Source organism: Microtus pennsylvanicus, chromosome 11 (genome assembly GCF_037038515.1).
Source record: "Microtus pennsylvanicus isolate mMicPen1 chromosome 11, mMicPen1.hap1, whole genome shotgun sequence".
NCBI lineage: Eukaryota > Metazoa > Chordata > Mammalia > Rodentia > Cricetidae > Microtus > Microtus pennsylvanicus.
The window spans coordinates 103,185,586-103,202,423 of NC_134589.1; the positions used below are offsets into that span (position 1 = coordinate 103,185,586).

Sequence of the window (16,838 nt, forward strand, 5' to 3'; positions counted from 1 at the left end):
AGTACATATGTCTCCAAGGAAGAACCTAGAATCCATCCTGGCTCTGAGAGGATCTGCTCCACACCAGGAACAGGACGCAGGGCTGGATAATGCAGATTGTATTCACAAGGGGCCAACAGCTCCGCCCCCTGCCTCTGCCCCCAGCATCCCTCTCACCCCACACACTCCAGACTAGACTACAGTTTGCTCTGCAGCTGACACTTTCCTATCCTCTACTTCCAGAGTGCTAAAATGACAAATGGTTTATATGGTGCTAGGAATTTAACCCAAAGTTTCATGAATGCTAAGCAAGCATTCTACCAACTGGGACACCCACATCTCTAGCTTAAACACTTAACATTTCAGGAGGGCGAAAAGCTGAGGCCATCCAAAATGAGAAGTGACTGGTAATAAGCCCCTCCTCTGAAGACCTCCAACTGCTAGGTTCCACCCACAGGACACTTTAAGTGCTGGTCCCAGCCCCCACCCTACAGAGTAAAAAGCCCAGTATCTGGATGTGAAATCCCACTCATCACCCTCTATCTGAGAAAGCTCTACCCTGAAAAGTCCCACCATCACCCTCCCTGAGAAAGGCTATGGAAGCCCTGTATCCTGTTGAGTGTGCTGCTGTTTCTCACCCGAGCAGAGGCAGTCACCCTCCTGTTTCTTTTCCCCTCCCAATAAATCTCTTGTGTGAGGTTTGTTGTGTGATGTGACTTTGTGGTATTCCGTGATTCCCAACTGCCAGGATACTTTCCCATCCAAACCATAATGCTTACAACAGAACTGTTTTTTAATTCAGCCCCTCAAAACAAAAGCACTCATTATGGATGCTTGCTCATAAAGTTTATTGACAACTGTTTGGTCCCAACACACAAACAGCACTTGAACCACGGGGGGGAGGGGGAGGTCAAACAAAGTAGACAGTTGAGGAAAACATCTTGCCCCAGAAGTCTGATCAAAAGCAAACAGTGCAGGGTGGGAAAGGGGATTTTGGTGGTAACTTTTTTCTTAACAGGTAAATCTAATCTGGTACATCATTCCACCCAGAGTGTCTCGTCATCTCCATACATCACAGCAGCAGCATCTAAGCCTCTGGATAAAGAAATAGTGACTGGCCTGGCCACTGTGGGTTGGCACATCAGACTCAATGCACTTCCATTGAGTTTTCACATCTTTAAGCAGCAGTGGTTCGTTACACTCATCCCAGACGCATGGGCAACTCCAGCAAACGGCAAAGAAACACCCATTTACTGTGCACAATTATTCTTTGTTGCCCACAGAAGAAACTGAGCTGAGATGGCTCCAAGTGACTTTAGTGACACCTGGTGTTTTCAAAGTTCCTGATCCCTTCTACACTTGCAAACCTTAAGTTTGAGCAGGCAAGCTTATCCTTAGGATGTCTGTGATTAAGGCAGCCCATGTTCTCGCCACTAACTTTATTACATTGCTTGAAAGCCATGAAGAAATTGCACATGTGTGCTAGAGCTGCAGAGGAAGTGCTGCCAGGCCAGGCCCGCATGGGAAGGACCTTGAGGCTTTGCACAGAGTGTGGCAAGCCTGTAGAGAGCATTTCCAGTGCAGCTCCATCTTGTGCTGAGAACCGGGAATCAGTGGCTTCATTTAAAAGATTTTGGCAACAAAAATCCAATTGGTTAAAAAAAAAAAATCTCTCTAGAGCTTTTAATTTTGTGACATTTTATCAAACTGCTGGTTATGAATCAGAATCCATTTTCTGGCTTTCTAGAAAAAAAATGAAATATGAACATTTCCCACCAAACAAACGATCTAACTAGAGGAAGACTGTGTGCCAACAGGTTCTTTCTGTTCTATGAATGGATCCGCCTTTTTTGCCCAACAAATACAATCCATTGTAAATGTCAGGTCTCTCCAGCAGGGGTGAGAGGCCACTCATGAGCGGACACCTCAGGCACCCAGAGAGAAGGTCATTCCGCAGGGCGGTGCCCACAAAGGCTGGCTTTTCCCAAATGCCAACATCAGACACCACAAAAAAAAAAACAAAAACAAAAAACAAAAAAAACCAACCCAAACATGCTTCCAATAGCGAGAAGTAACAGTAACACCAGACACTATTAAAAGACAAGACGAACTAACATGGACACACATCTTCACATGGAGAGCTTCCCAGCTTTACAGCTGACTTTAAAATCACAAAAACAAGGTTAGGCTGATCAACCTTGGCCTTCACATTACAGATAGAACTCCAGTCTCTTTCTAGAGGAGATAGTATCAACCCCACTCCTTTTGAAGCACCTCACTACTCGGCTGATTTACAATTTATGCATCTGATGCATAGTTTAAAAAAATCAGACTCTTTCCAACACCACCTCTCAACACATAGTAATGTGTGCCGTCATTCAAATGCTGACTTCAAATGCATGACACCAAGACCATCTCCTTTCCTAAACCTGATCCTTAGCAAACTGGGACAGAAAAGGGAAGCGTGAAATAACTTTCTAGAAAGCTCCTAAGTGGAATTCTCAAATGGAAACATTAAAAAATTGGGATGAAGCCACACTGGTCAACCACAGACATAGTTAAATAAAAAACAAGGCACACCAAGAAGTCACCCGGAAACCAGGAACCTTCCCATGTCAGCCTGAAAATGGCTCTCTTACCACTCATTCGTCCCCCAGTGTGTGACCCACAGCTCATGGACATGCTTGGCTTCTCCAACAACCACAAAGCCAGAAGACAGAGGCTGCTCAGTGGGAGTTGATCCACTTCCTGCTGAGTAATTGCTGCTTATCCCTCCCCCACCACCACCTTTCACAACAGTTTAGAAACATTGGTAAATATATTATGGATTCCTTAATGAAGGCCAGAGTTCTTTCAAATAACTTGGAGAAATAAAGAAAGAAAAAGTTCATCTGAAAGTTCAAAAGGAACACCACCCTATGGACTGTCTATAAAAGTGGCTTCTGGGGTCAAGACAGAAAATGAGGTTTTTAAGCCCATTTTTGTGTGTAGAGTCAGACAGTTTTTCCCATCCTAATGTAATTCTGTGTTCAAATGGGAGTTAAAGTTTGGTTATACGTGCAAAAGAAAAGTTGGCTGCCAATTTGACTCTATTTTTGGGCTGCTTTTTGGCTGGGCTTTCCACTGTGTCCTTGCTGAACAGTGGCTCATGGGCTTCCAAAGAGGGACTTGGAGGAGTGGGGACAGATGCTGGGCTGCAGGGCAGGCAGGAGTCGCAGGGCGGTAGCCCCCTCTTCTTCAATGGTGCTGGAATCTCAGCTTTTTCTTCTTGGCTTAAAACTACAGTTTCTAGAAAGACAGAAAAGTAAACAGATTTAGTGCTAGGGCTCAGAAGATGTACTGGTTTTCAGTTCCTCTGTATTTAAAACAAAACAAACAAACAAGCTTATAAAACCCTTCCAGAACCAGGTGGCTTGTTATTCCAGCCCTCAGAAAGCTGAGGCAGGATTACCACAGGGCTGGTCAGCCTTAGCAACATGTCAAGACACTGTCTCAAAAAACAACAAAACAAGGTAGTCATAGTGGGGCACACCTTTGACCCCAGAACTGCAGAGGCAGAGGCAAGTGGATCTCTGAGTTTGAGGTCAGCCTGGTCTACAAATCAAGTTCCAGGACAGCCAGGGATACAGAGAAACCCTATCTTAAGAAAACAAAAAACCAACCAAACAAAACCAGCCATCAAAATGTCATACTTATGTTAATTTAGATATGAGCTACACAATAATATGTCACAAAAGTCTATTACTTATAAATGACAGATCACCTTTTGGATTACAAATTTTAGACAGATCATGTTTCGCTCCCTATCAAAGGCTAATTTTTCTTACTTAGACTCTTTACTCCTCTGTCTGGTGACCAAAGACTTTGAGGCCTCATGTGAACTTTCTGAGGCAACAGGGACCTTAGTGTGAGTGAGTGCCTGTCCATTCTTACAGAGGCCACATGCTCACCTCACCATAATATTGACACCAGGAACATGGAATGACGGCTACTTTAGAAGGTCACTTGTCTTAGAGCATATGTAACACACAGATAGTCAAATATTGCCTTAAAAAGACTACAGCCTAGAGCAGAGAAGGAAGTATGGGCAGGAAAAGGAAGAGTCGGATTAAAGTGACAAAGAGGGGAAAGCGAAAGGTCTCTGGAGAGCATCTGGGTCCTCAAAGAAGAGGAACTGCAGACCGGCAGTCAAGAGGCCTTGGTCACTAACCGGTGGACTCCACTGCTCGCACAGCCCGAGTTCCACTGGCCATCACCCAGCACCCGATAAAGATAAGAAAACTGAATGGACCTCACACCAGGTTGGCACTAAGTTAGGATGTTATAAGCGGTCAGCTTTCAGCCAGACAGTGGTGGCACACACCTTTAATCCCAGCACTCAGGAGGCAGAGGCAGGTGGATCTCTGTTGAGTTCAAAGTTAGCCTTGCCTACAAAACAAGTTCCAGGACAGGCAGAGTTACAGCAAGACTCTGTTTTGAAAAACACCAAAAATCCAAACAAGAACAATGTTTGATTCAGCTTTCTTGGCTTTCAGGTCACAGGATATAGAGTCCAGGGCCTCAAACCATAGGTGCCTTGCTCACACCAGCTTCCTAAAAGCCCTAGTATCCACTGGACCCAAAGCAAAGGTTGTGTAGCAGGTGACAGGTGTTGCCTAAGGATCAGCTGAGCCTCAGACACGGTGGGAAGGTCAGTACCAGAGGACCTGAGACAGGACTTATTACTCAAAGGCTCTCCACAGTCCAGTGACACTGGCCCTCAACTTCTGATTAGACCTGATTTATAAATTCTATTAGTCAATACCCAAACAAGGAAAGGAAGAGCCTGAATAATCAGCACAAGTATTTTATAACAGTGCCATTTTCTCTTTGTCCACCAGACACCCTCTCCACACATACAGCGTAACCTACCCAGAGGCTCTTGAGGACATTCCTCAAACTGAATGAGATCAGCGGGCTGCAGGATGACAGGATCTGGTCTTAGCTGAGGGGATGGCAGGCAGGAAGGGACAGGAGCACAGAGAAGGTCAACAGGGGAGCTGTTGGCCAGGTGCAGAAGCTCCTGTTCCATCTGGCTGGGCCCTGCAGAGAAGGCAAGCAACTGCATTCAGCAACGCACAAATGTCCCCTCCTGAGGCTTTGCTCAGCCCCAGACGTAATCATGTAGGACTCAAGCACCGTGTGTGTGTGTGTGTGTGTGTGTGTAAAATAAACAATAACAAAGTCACTATTGGAAAACAATATACCAAAGGCAACAGTCTGCTGAAGACTTGTGTTCTTAAGAACATTGGTCTCTCAAGAGGCCTTTGGAGGAGAAACAAAACTGCTGAGGATTGGGGGCAGTGAAGGAGCCAGGGCAAGAAGCTTCAGCAATGTCAGATGTTGGAAATATCTTTTCTCTAAGCACAAGGCACAGCAATCTTTCTATCTACTCATGATGTATGAAGGTCTCTCTCACATTTAATGGTGGAATTCAATCTACAGGATTCTGGAGTGGCGTCTGTCAATACAGAGCTAGCTCTACATAAAGCCTATGATTCAGTTACCTGGAGAGGCACTTTTGTACCACTATGTCACACCCCATGGCATGTGCCTTGCCCTGAGCCCTTTTCCTCATGAAGCATGTATGCTGCGTCCTTTCCAAATGTAGTCTAGAAAAAACCCTGATGACCCAGCTCAGCACAGCCACCTACCTTGGGCTTCTCACCCTCAACAAGATTTAGCAGAATTCTATTAGACTATCACTACAAACTCACCTACCCTTCCACCCACCTCTGTGTACCCTTCCTGGAACTGTCCCAGGTCTTCCGGCTCGGCTCTCTTTCCTTCTACAGTTTTAAACAGTCACTTTAGTAAACATCAAAAAAACACTTGAATTGGGATAGTCTTTAAGGATTGTACTTTAGCCAAACATTCAATGCTACCTGTAGACCCGTTGTTAACTACACACCAAACTGCATTAGAAAAAAATGAATATTTAGGTCTGGAGAGATTGTTCATCAGTTAAGAGCACTTGTTGCTCTTGCAAAGGACCTAAATTTAGTTTCTAGCACCCACAAAGTGGCTCACAGCCATCCATAATTCCTGTTCTTCTGACCTCCTCAGTTTCCAGGAAGGTACACACATGGTACAGATGCATGCAGGCAAAATGCTGATACACATAAAAATGAAATACATCTAATTTTTTAATGAATTCTTAACCTTGATGAAATTGCCCACCATCCTCTTTCCTCCAGATGTCTCACCCCAATGCTCCTCCTGGAACTTTAAGGCTTTGCCTACTTTGTTGCTTTTCTTCCAGTCCCCAGTACCTGTTCTGAGCTGGAGTTCTGATGCTACACAGGATTCTGACACCTCCAGGATCTGCATGCTGACTGCAGGCTGATCTTCATGACTGGCAGGGAACAGGCCAAGGGAGCTTAGCCGGTCTATAAGAAAAAAGCACTAATCAGAGAGAAAGGCCAGTGACAGAATCACAACGGAGTCAAGGGAGGGTAATGGGGGCTTACTTACTTTTCATGTCATTTTTTAATACTACAATTCTCTTATGACCATGTCCTTTAATCCAGACCACCTATGCAAAAACATACACCCGGTTAAGTAGTGGAAAAGAAGAGAAAAATACCCTAACATTCAGGAGAGTGGGGCTCCTGTGCTGCTTCTCACACACCAGACTCAGAACTCAGTGAGTGTCAACAGGTTTCCTATGTGCTTTCTTTAGCGTCAAAATAGCAGGGTAGAACTCCTGCACTCCCACCAAAGCTGAGCACTCAGAACTCACAAGACAGTATTAAAAGTACTTATAACTTCGATAATGTCTACTGTAGCTTTAGGATTTAAATCCAGAAACTCCCCACATCCGAGTACTTACTCCCAGTTATTTTGTACCATTTCATCGGAGGCTGAGCACCCTCTGTCTCAAATGCTTTCAATCAGAGGGATTTTGGATTTGGGAGTATCTGCATATACCTAATGAGATAATTTGGGGTCTGGGTGCACTTACTAGAAATTCATCTTATCACATAAGCATTGTATACACATAGCCTGAAGGCACGTTAGATGCATTTTAGTGTGTTGACGTAATTCATCAAGGTAGTCAACTGTGGTGTCATGTCGCTTCCAGAAGTTTTGAGATATTGTGGGTTAGAGTCTGACTACAAGTGCTCACATGTATTTTTAACTCAGCTCAACTCCTTCACTGACACCTTCTGGGGTCTGGGCAACAGTCAGGACCCTGCATAAGCTCCTTCCTCCACTCCAATTTCCCTTAGCTCTTCTGGAGACAGCAGGGGTGTTTTCCAAAGGTAAAGCTAGGCTTCCCTGCCTTCTCCACAGCAAAAGGAAGCTCTTACCTGGAGGAGCAAGGCCCTCAGAACAGTTCCTACCCTAACAGAGGCTCTACCATGCTTGCATTTCTTCATTTTTCTTCTTTTGCAGCACTGAGAATCAATTCACACTTGCCATGCAGCCAGACAGGCGCTCTCTCAGCACATTCACTCCTCTCACATTGCCCCTACTGACCACAGGGGATTATGCGTGCTCCTTGCCACATGGTAACTCAGCTGTGATGTTGCCCCTCCAGGATCCCCATGTTCATCAAATGGGCCCTGCCTGGGCCACTGTCCATACTCACTGAGCAGAGAGGAGGGCATTGCTATGCTGCTATAACCACATTCTATGTAGGACATCTGCTTTAGTGTCCTATCCGGTTAGGAGACCACTGAGCACATTTCTGGGGGGAAGGCCTGCAACTTACTTACCTGGCACACAGGAATAAAGGTTTAGAAAAGCCAGATAAGCATCATTCATCTTATCTGGCAGCACCTGACATCTCTGACCAGGGGTCAGCAATAGTTCTTCATGAAGACACCTACCTGTGGGATGGCTCCCAATAGCTCCTCCACACTATTGTAGCCATATGTTTTGGGCTGCAGTGCTTCTCCAACATACTTGGTATAAGCCATGGAAAATTCATGAAGGAAAATCTGCTGGTAGTGATAGGTGTGAAGCAAAGACCGTACATTCTTTGCAAACAAGTACAGGCTTGTGAGCTTCACATACTCTTCTGCCTTATCATTCATAAACACCTGGCCCAGAAGAAACAAAGAGAAGGATTAAAAATTTCATGAGTGACCGGTCCTAGCCCCTCTGGCTAAGGGCCTTCTGCCAAGAATACTCTGAAGGCCCCAAATCAACTTGGCTTCTTAAAGAACTTTAGGAGGGGTTCACAGAAGAGTCTCCCAGAGCCCTAGGAGGGGTTCATGCAAGGTCTTCCAGGGACGCTAAGCAACTCAGGGCAACTTGGTGTCCCTGCAGTGTGATCCTGACAAGTTCAAAGAAACTGTGTGAGCAAGGAAAGGAAGCAGGGAACCTGCAGTCTCAAAGCAAGCACAAGGAAAGGTGGGGCAACTCCGATAGACACACACAGTGGCTATGGTCACTAGAAATAACGTGAGGCAGAACAGTGGCTATTCCTGCAAACACCCATGTCTTCTAGCACCCAGCTTTTGAAACTGTGTGTGGAGACTGCAAAAATCTGGAAATATAAAAATGTTTCTGAATCCCAATAATCAATAATTAGTTGGAAAGCCAAACTCCTAATGAACCCAAGGTATTTCTGTAGCAGTTCTCAACACTGTATCTCATCTCAGCATTACACGACAAATGCTGCCTGAGTGACCTCAGATTTGCATCTACAGTACGCTATTAATACAGCACTTTTACTACTCACACCAATCTGATGTTATTTAACTCTGAAAAACACTGAAGATGCTCCAGGTCCTACAGTCTCAATATTCAGCCAAGATTCTTTTACATGAAAACAAAAGTACATCTACCTCAGCATGCAAATCTGTTTTTCTTTTGTAAATGGTAAAATTGCATGCATACCAATTAATCTTTTAAAAACAAATTTTCTTATTGTTTATCATCAAACAAATACTTGCTCTGTACACCTATTTGATATAGTGATATATCCAGGGTTGCATAAGAAGTTACTGGGCAAAAGGAGGGTTGAATTGGGAAAAACTTAAGCAGCGCTGTTCTACTCCATCAGATGTGCCAAGCATCACCAAGAGAAGGGGCATCTCCGTGTCACCGAGCATGACAAGCTGTTTATCTTGAAGGTCTGACAGCACTGCTTAGATTGGTAGAATGTAATTAACAGTAAAAACAGTAAAATGCCAGACTGGGCTGTTAGCTTAGTGAGTGAGGCCCTGAGTTAAGTTCCTAGGACCATAGAAACAAGAACTTGAATTCTTTTCATTATTTATCCAGCACATGGTCACATGATGATAATTGAATCTTTCATTCCCTCCACGGCTGGATTTTATCCATTGACATCTTCTATAGAATCATTTTCTTTTAAAAGACTATATTAAACCAGGTATGGTGGCACATGCCTTTAATCCCAGCACTTGGGAAGCAGAGGCAGGTGGGTTAATCACTGAGTCCAAGGCCAGGCTAGTCTACAGAGCGATTTCCAGGACAGTCAGGGCTACACAGTGAATCCCTGTCTCGGTGAAATATAAAAGAGAGAGAGAGAGAGAGAGAGGGAGGGAGGGAGGGAGGGAGGGAGGGAGGGAGGGAGGGAGGGAGGGAGGGAGGGAGGGAGGGAGGGGAGAGAGAACATTAAGATTAAAATAAATGATGTGCTAGGGTCATACATCAGTGAGTGGCAAGATGCTTGCTTGGCATGCATTTGATTCCCAACACAACAAACCAGCAAAAGCATTTTTTTTTTTAAAAAAAGTAAATTATACCCTTTACCACATTTCTTTTCATGCCCTAGAATGAACTTTTTTTTTTTTTTTTTTTTTTTGGTTTTTCGAGACAGGGTTTCTCTGTGGCTTTGGAGCCTGTCCTGGAACTAGCTCTGTAGACCAGGCTGGTCTCGAACTCACAGAGATCCGCCTGCCTCTGCCTCCCGAGTGCTGGGATTAAAGGCGTGTGCCACCATCGCCCAGCTTTTTTTTTGTTTTTTAAAGCTTAAGTTGAAGCTGGAAAGATGGTTTAGCAGTAACAGTAACTACTGCTCTTCCAGAGGACCTGGATTTGGATCCCAGCACCTACATGGCAGTTCACAATCATCTGTAACTCCAGTTCCAGAGGACTCAACACCCTCTTCTGGTCTCCAGGGGCAACCAGACGCGCATACAATGTGCATACATACAAACCACTCAAGATACATAACATTTTTTAAAAATCTTTTTTAAAAAGCCTGAAAGTTAGACAGGAACCAGAAACCTCTGTGGGTCTGGGCATGAGTCTGGGACCTCTGGGACCTCTGAGCCAGGTCCTCTGCGAGTCTGGGTGCACCCGAGTCTGGGACCTCTACTGATCAGAGCCAGAGACCTATGCAGGACCAACCCAAGCCAGGGCCTGCAGGAGCAGATTCAGACCAGGAACATTTACAGAAACAGGTCAGAGCTGACAACCTAGACCAAAGCAGGCCTGAGACAGGAAACTCCATGGGAGTGGAATAAAGCCCAGGAGTGCTGAGCAACCTCCAGGAACATGGAGTGACCACCAGGGTAACTAGAACCCTGGCATTGACTGCACCATGAGGAACAACCATCTGAACCTTGGATCCATTGGCACCTAGAAGATTAATCACCAGAGTCACAGACAATCCTGACCACATCAATTAGAGGAAAAGATGAGTAGACAAGGTAAGAACACACACAACACCAAAAAGAGCAACACGATACCAATAAAATCTAGAGATCCTACAACCACAAGACTTGAACAAACAAATATAGTTGAAGCAGAAGAAAATGACCTAAAAAATAACTTCAGGCGAATGTTTGAAACTCTTAAAAGAGGAAATGAAAAATTCCCTCAAAGAAATGGAGGAAAAGACAAAAAAAATTGGAAGATATCAACAAATCCCTTAAAGAAAACCAAGAAAAGCAGTCAAACATATGAAAGAAACTATTCAAGACTTGAAAACTGAAATAGAGACAATAAAGAAAACACAAGCCAAGGGAATTATAGAAACAGAAATCATGAGAAAAATGATCAGGAACTACAAATGCAAGCATAAACAGCAGAATACAAGAAATGAAAGAGAGAAAGAACCTCAAGCGCTGAGGATACAATAGAGGAAATAGACTCATCAGTCAAAGAAAACATTAACTCTCACAAAAGCTTAACACAAAATATCCAGTAAATAGGTACAGAAGGAGAAATTCAACTAAAAAGCACAGAAAATATACTTAACAAAACCATAGAAGAAAACTTTCCCAACCTAAAGAAAGATATGCCTATACAAGAAGCTTACAGAACACCAAACAGACTGGATCAAAAAAAGTTCCTCTGCCACATAATAATTAAAACACTAAACATACAGAATAAAGAAGGAATATCAAGAGCAACAAAGAAAAAAAGGCCAAGTAACATATAATGGCAGACTTATTAGAATTACACCTGACTTCTCATGAGACAATGAAAGCCAGAAGGTTGTGGTCAAGCGTTATTCAGACATTAGGAGACTGCAGATGTCAGCACAGAATATTATACCAAGCAAAACTTTCTTTTTTTTTTTTTTTTGAACTTCTTGTGTCTTTTTTTTTGCCGTTTATTTATTTATTAAAAATTTCTGTCTCTTCCCGCCACCTCTTCCCATTTCCCTCCCCCTCCCCCGATCAAGTCCCCCTCCCTCATCAGCCCAAAGAGCAATCAGGGTTCCCTGACCTGTGGGAAGTCCAAGGACCACCCACCTTCGTCCAGATCTAGTAAGGTGAGCATCCAAACCGCCTAGGCTCCCACAAAGCCAGTACGTGCAGTAGGATCAAAAACCCATTGCCATTGTTCTTGAGTTCTCAGTAGTCCTCATTGTCTGCTATGTTCAGCAAGTACGGTTTTATCCCAGGTTTTTTCAGACCCAGGCCAGCTGGCCTTGGTGAGTTCCCGATAGAACATCCCCATTGTCTCAGTGTGTGAGTGCACCCCTCGCGGTCCTGAGTTCTTTGCTCGTACTCTCTCTCCTTCTGCTCCTGATCTGGACCTTGAGATATCTGTCCGGTGCTCCAAATTGGGTCTCTGTCTCTGTCTCCTTTCATTGCCTGATGAAGGTTAATATTCAGGAGGATGCCTATATGTTTTTCTTTGGGTTCTCCTTATGTAGTTTCTCTAGGATCACTAATTATAGGCTCAATGTCCTTTGTTTATGGTTAGAAACCAAATATGAGTGAGTACATCCCATGTTCCTCTTTTTGGGTCTGGCTTACCTCACTCAGGATAGTGTTTTCTATTTCCATCCATTTGTATGCAAAATTCAAGAAGTCTTTGTTTTTTACTGCTGAGTAGTACTCTAATATGTATACATTCCATACTTTCTTCATCCATTCTTCCATTGAAGGGCATCTAGGTTGTTTCCAGGTTCTGGCTATTACAAACAATGCTGCTATGAACATAGTAGAGCATATACTTTTGTTGTATGATAAGGCCTCTCTTGGGTATATTCCCAAGAGTAGTATTGCTGGGTTCAGGGGTAGGTTGATCCCGAATTTCCAGAGAAACCGCTTCCCACACTTTCCAAAGTGGTTGCACAAGTTTGCATTCCCACCAGCAATGGATGAGTGTACCCCTTTCTCCACAACCTCTCCAGCAAGCAAAAGTTTCAATCACCATAAATGGACAAAATAAGATATTCCATGACAAAACCAGATTTAACCAATACCCGGTCCTACACAAAATACTAGAAGGAAAACTCCAACACAAAGAAGTTGCCTGCATCAACAAAAAAACACAGACATTTTATGGTCTCACAGCAGCAAATCTTAAAGAAGGGCAAACCACACAAATTAGCATCACCAACAACGAAAACAGGAGATAGCAATCACAGGTCATTAATATTCCTTAATATAAATGAACTCAACTCACCTATAAAAAGACATAGGCTAATAGATTGGATATGAAAACAGAATCTATCCTTCTTCTGTACACAAGAAACACATCTCAACCTCAAAGACAGACATTGTCTCAGAGTAAAGGATTGGGAAAATTTTTCCAATCAAATGGACATAAGGAACAAGCTGGTGTAGCTATCTAATATCTAGCAAAATAGACTTCAAACTATACTCAATCAAAAGAGACAAAGAAGGACATTTCCTACTAGTCACAGGAAAAATCCATCAGGAGGAAATCTCAATACTGAACATCTATGCCCCAAATATAAGGGCACCCTCATATGTAAAAGAAACACTTCTAAAGCTTAAATCATACATTAAACCAAACACATTAATAGTGGGAGACTTCAACACTCCACTCTCACCACTAGACAGGTCAGTCAGAAAAAAAAATTAGAGAAATAAGGGAACTAACAGATGTTATGACTCAAATGGACTTAACAGACAACTACAGAATAGTCCATCCAAACATAAAAGAATATATATTCTTCTCAGCACCCCACATAGTTGGTAACAAAACAAACCTCAACAAATACAAAAAAAAAAAATGGGATAGCCCCATGTATCTTATCAGATCACCATGGCTTAAATTAGAATTCAACAGCAATACTAATTCCAGAAAGCCCATAAACACATGGAAATTAAACAATGTTCACTCATCATCAATGGGTCAAGAAAGAAATAACGGGAGAATTAAAGACTTCCTAAAATTCAATGAAAATGACCCCACAACATACCCAAATTTATGGAACACAATGAAAACAGTGTTAAAAGGAAAAGTTCACAGCACTAAATGCCTACATTAAGAAGCTGGAAAAACCCCTCCCAGTTGATTAACATCTGAAAACTTTAGACCAAGAAGAAGACACCTCACCCAAGAGAACTAGACGTCAGGAAATAATCAAATTGAGAGCTGAAGTCAACAAAATAGAAACAAAGAAAACAATAACAATAAAAGACTCAATGAGACGAGACAAAGAGTTGGTTCTTCAAGAAAAATCAACAAAATGGACAAACCTTTATCTAAACTAACCAAAAGGCAGAGCAAGAATATCCAAATTAACAAAATCAGAAATAAAAAGGGGGACATAACAACAGACATGGAGGAAATACAGAGGATTATCAGGTCATATTTCAAAAACCTGTACTCCACAAAATTGGAAAACTTAAAGGAAACGGACAACTTTCTGGATAAATATCACTTACCAAAATTAAATCAAGACCAGATAAACAAATTAAACAGACCTATAACTGCTGAAGAAATAGAAACAGTTATCAAAAGTCTCCCCCCCCAAAAAAAACAGAATCAGATGGTTTTAGCTCAGAATTCTACAAGATTTTCAAAGAAGAATACCAATACTCCTCAAATTGTTCCACACCATAGAAACAAAAGGAACATTGCCAAACTCTTTATGAGGCTACAACTACCCTAATCTAATATCCAAACCACATAAAGACATTGCTAAGAAAAAGAATTACAGACCAATCTCACTCATGAACATTGATGCAAAAATACTCAATAAAATACTAGCAAACCGAATCCAAGAATAAATTGGAAAAATTATCCACCATGATCAAGTCGGCATCATCCCACAGACCCAGGGATGGTTCAACATATGAGAATCTGTCAACATAATCCACCATATAAACAAACTAAAAAATAAAAAACACATGATCATCTCATTAGATACCAAAAAAGCTTTCAACAAAATACAACATCCTGTCATGATAAAGGTCTTGGAGAGAGCAGAGATACAAGGAAGATACCTAAACATAATAAAGGCAATATACTGCAAGTCAACAGCCAACACCAAACTTAAATGGTGATAAATTCCCAGTAATCCCACTGAAATCAGAAACAAGACAAGGTTGTCCACTCTCTCCATATCAATTCAATATAGTTCTTGAGGTCCTAGCTAGAGCAATAAGACAACAAAAGGAGATCAAGGGGATACAAATAGGAAAAGAAGTCAAACTCTCACTATTTGCTGATGATATGATAGTTTACATAAGAGACCCCAAAAATTCTACCAAGAAACTTATACAATTAATAAACACTTTCAGTAATGTAGCAGAATACAAGATTACTCAAAAAAATCAGTAGCCCTCCTTTACGCAGATAAGTGGGCTGAGAAAGAAATCAGAGAAACATTACCCTTCACAATAGCCACAAATAGCCTAAAAGTACTCAGAATAACTCTAACCAAACAAGAAGAAGACTTGTATGACAAGAACTTTAAATCTTTGAGGAGAGAAAATTGAAAAAGACACCAGAAAGTGGAAAGATCTCCCATGCTCTTGGGTAGGTAGAATTAACATAGTAAAAATGGCAATCTTACCAAAAGCAATCTACCGATTCAATGCAATGCCCATCAAAATCCCAGAAAAATTCTTCAATAACCTTGAAAGAACGGTACTCAAATTCATATGAAAAAGCAAAAAACCCAGAATAGCCAAAACAATCCTATACAATAAAAGAACTTCTAAAGGCATCACAATTCCTGACTTCATTCAAACTCTACTACAGAGCTACGGTACTGAAAACAGCCTGGTATTGGCATAAAAACAGACAGGAGGACCAATGGAACCGAATAGAAGACCTAGATATTAATCCAACATACCTTCAAACACCTGATTTTTGACAAAGAAGAAAAAAATATAAAATGCAAAAGAGAAAGCATATTTAACAAATGGTGCTGGCATAACTGAATATCAACATGTAGAAGAATGCATATCACCATGCATAAAACTCAACTCCAAATGGATCAAAGACCTCAACATAAAGCCAGCCACATTGAACCTCATAGAAGAAAAAGTGGGAAGTACACTTGAACGCATTGGCACAGGGAACCACTTCCTAAATATAACTCCAGTAGCACAGACACTGAAAGAAATAATTAGTAAGTGGACTGCCTGAAACTGAGAAGCTTCTGTAAAGCAAAGGACACAGTCAACAAGACCAAATGACAGCCTACAGAATGGAAAAAGATCTTCACTAACCCCATAACAGACAGAGGTCTGATCTCCAAAATATACAAAGAACTCAAGGAATTGGTCATTAAAAGAACACATAATCTAATTTAAAAAAAAAAAAAGTGGAGTACAGACCTAAACAGAGAACTCTCAACAGAGGAATCTAAAATGGCTGAAATACACTTAAGGAAATGTTCAACATCCTTAGTCCTCAGAGAAATGCAAATCAAAACAACTCTAAGATTCCATCTTATACCTTAAGAATGGCCAAGATCAAAAACACTGACGACAACTTATGCTGGAGAGGTTGTGGGGAAAAGGAAACACTTCTGCATTGCTGGTGTTCCCAATTGCAAGCTGGTATAGAGCCTTTGGATGTCAGTGTGGGGATTTCTCAGAAAATTAGGAAACACCCTTCCTCAAGACCCAGTAATACCACTTTTGGGTATATATCCAAAGGATGCTCAATTGTGCCACAAGGACATGTGTTCAATCATGTTCATAGCAGCTTTGTTTGTCATAGTCAGAACCTAGATACAACCTAAATGCCTCTCAACTGAAGAATGGATAAAGAAAATGTGGTACATTTACACTATGGAGTACTACACAGCATAAAATAACGACATCTTGAATTTTTCAGGCAAATGGATGGAGCTAGAAAACATTATTTTGAGAGAGATAACCCAGACCCAGAAAGACAATTATCACATGCACTCACTCATAGGTGGTTTTTAAACATAAAGCAAAGAAAGCCAGTCTACAAACCACAATCCCAGAGAACTTAGACAACGATGAGGACACTAAGAGAGACTTACATAGATCTAGTCTACATGGGAAGTAGAAAGTAGAAAAAGACGAGATCTCCTGAGTAAATTGGGAGCATGGGGACCTTGGGGGAGGGTTGAAGGGGGAAGGGGAGAGGCAGGGATGGGAGCAGAGAAAAATGTAGAGCTCAATAAATATCAATTTAAAAAA

The 16,838-nt window shown here is 42.0% G+C and overlaps 1 protein-coding gene across 2 annotated transcripts in view; it reads right to left on the minus strand.

The window, feature by feature from the left end:
- Nucleotides 1-803: 803 nt before the first annotated feature.
- Nucleotides 804-16,838, minus strand: part of Marf1 (meiosis regulator and mRNA stability factor 1) — a 58,542-nt gene continuing 42,507 nt past the window's right edge. For both annotated transcript variants that reach the window (XM_075942101.1, XM_075942102.1), the window contains exons 23-27: nucleotides 7,854-8,066; nucleotides 6,493-6,553; nucleotides 6,291-6,407; nucleotides 4,891-5,061; nucleotides 804-3,267 (exon numbers count right to left, since the gene is read on the minus strand). In XM_075942101.1, coding sequence (XP_075798216.1) covers nucleotides 3,020-3,267; nucleotides 4,891-5,061; nucleotides 6,291-6,407; nucleotides 6,493-6,553; nucleotides 7,854-8,066 — 810 coding nt within the window. In that variant the 3' untranslated portion in view covers nucleotides 804-3,019. The remainder of the gene's footprint in view (nucleotides 3,268-4,890; nucleotides 5,062-6,290; nucleotides 6,408-6,492; nucleotides 6,554-7,853; nucleotides 8,067-16,838) is intronic.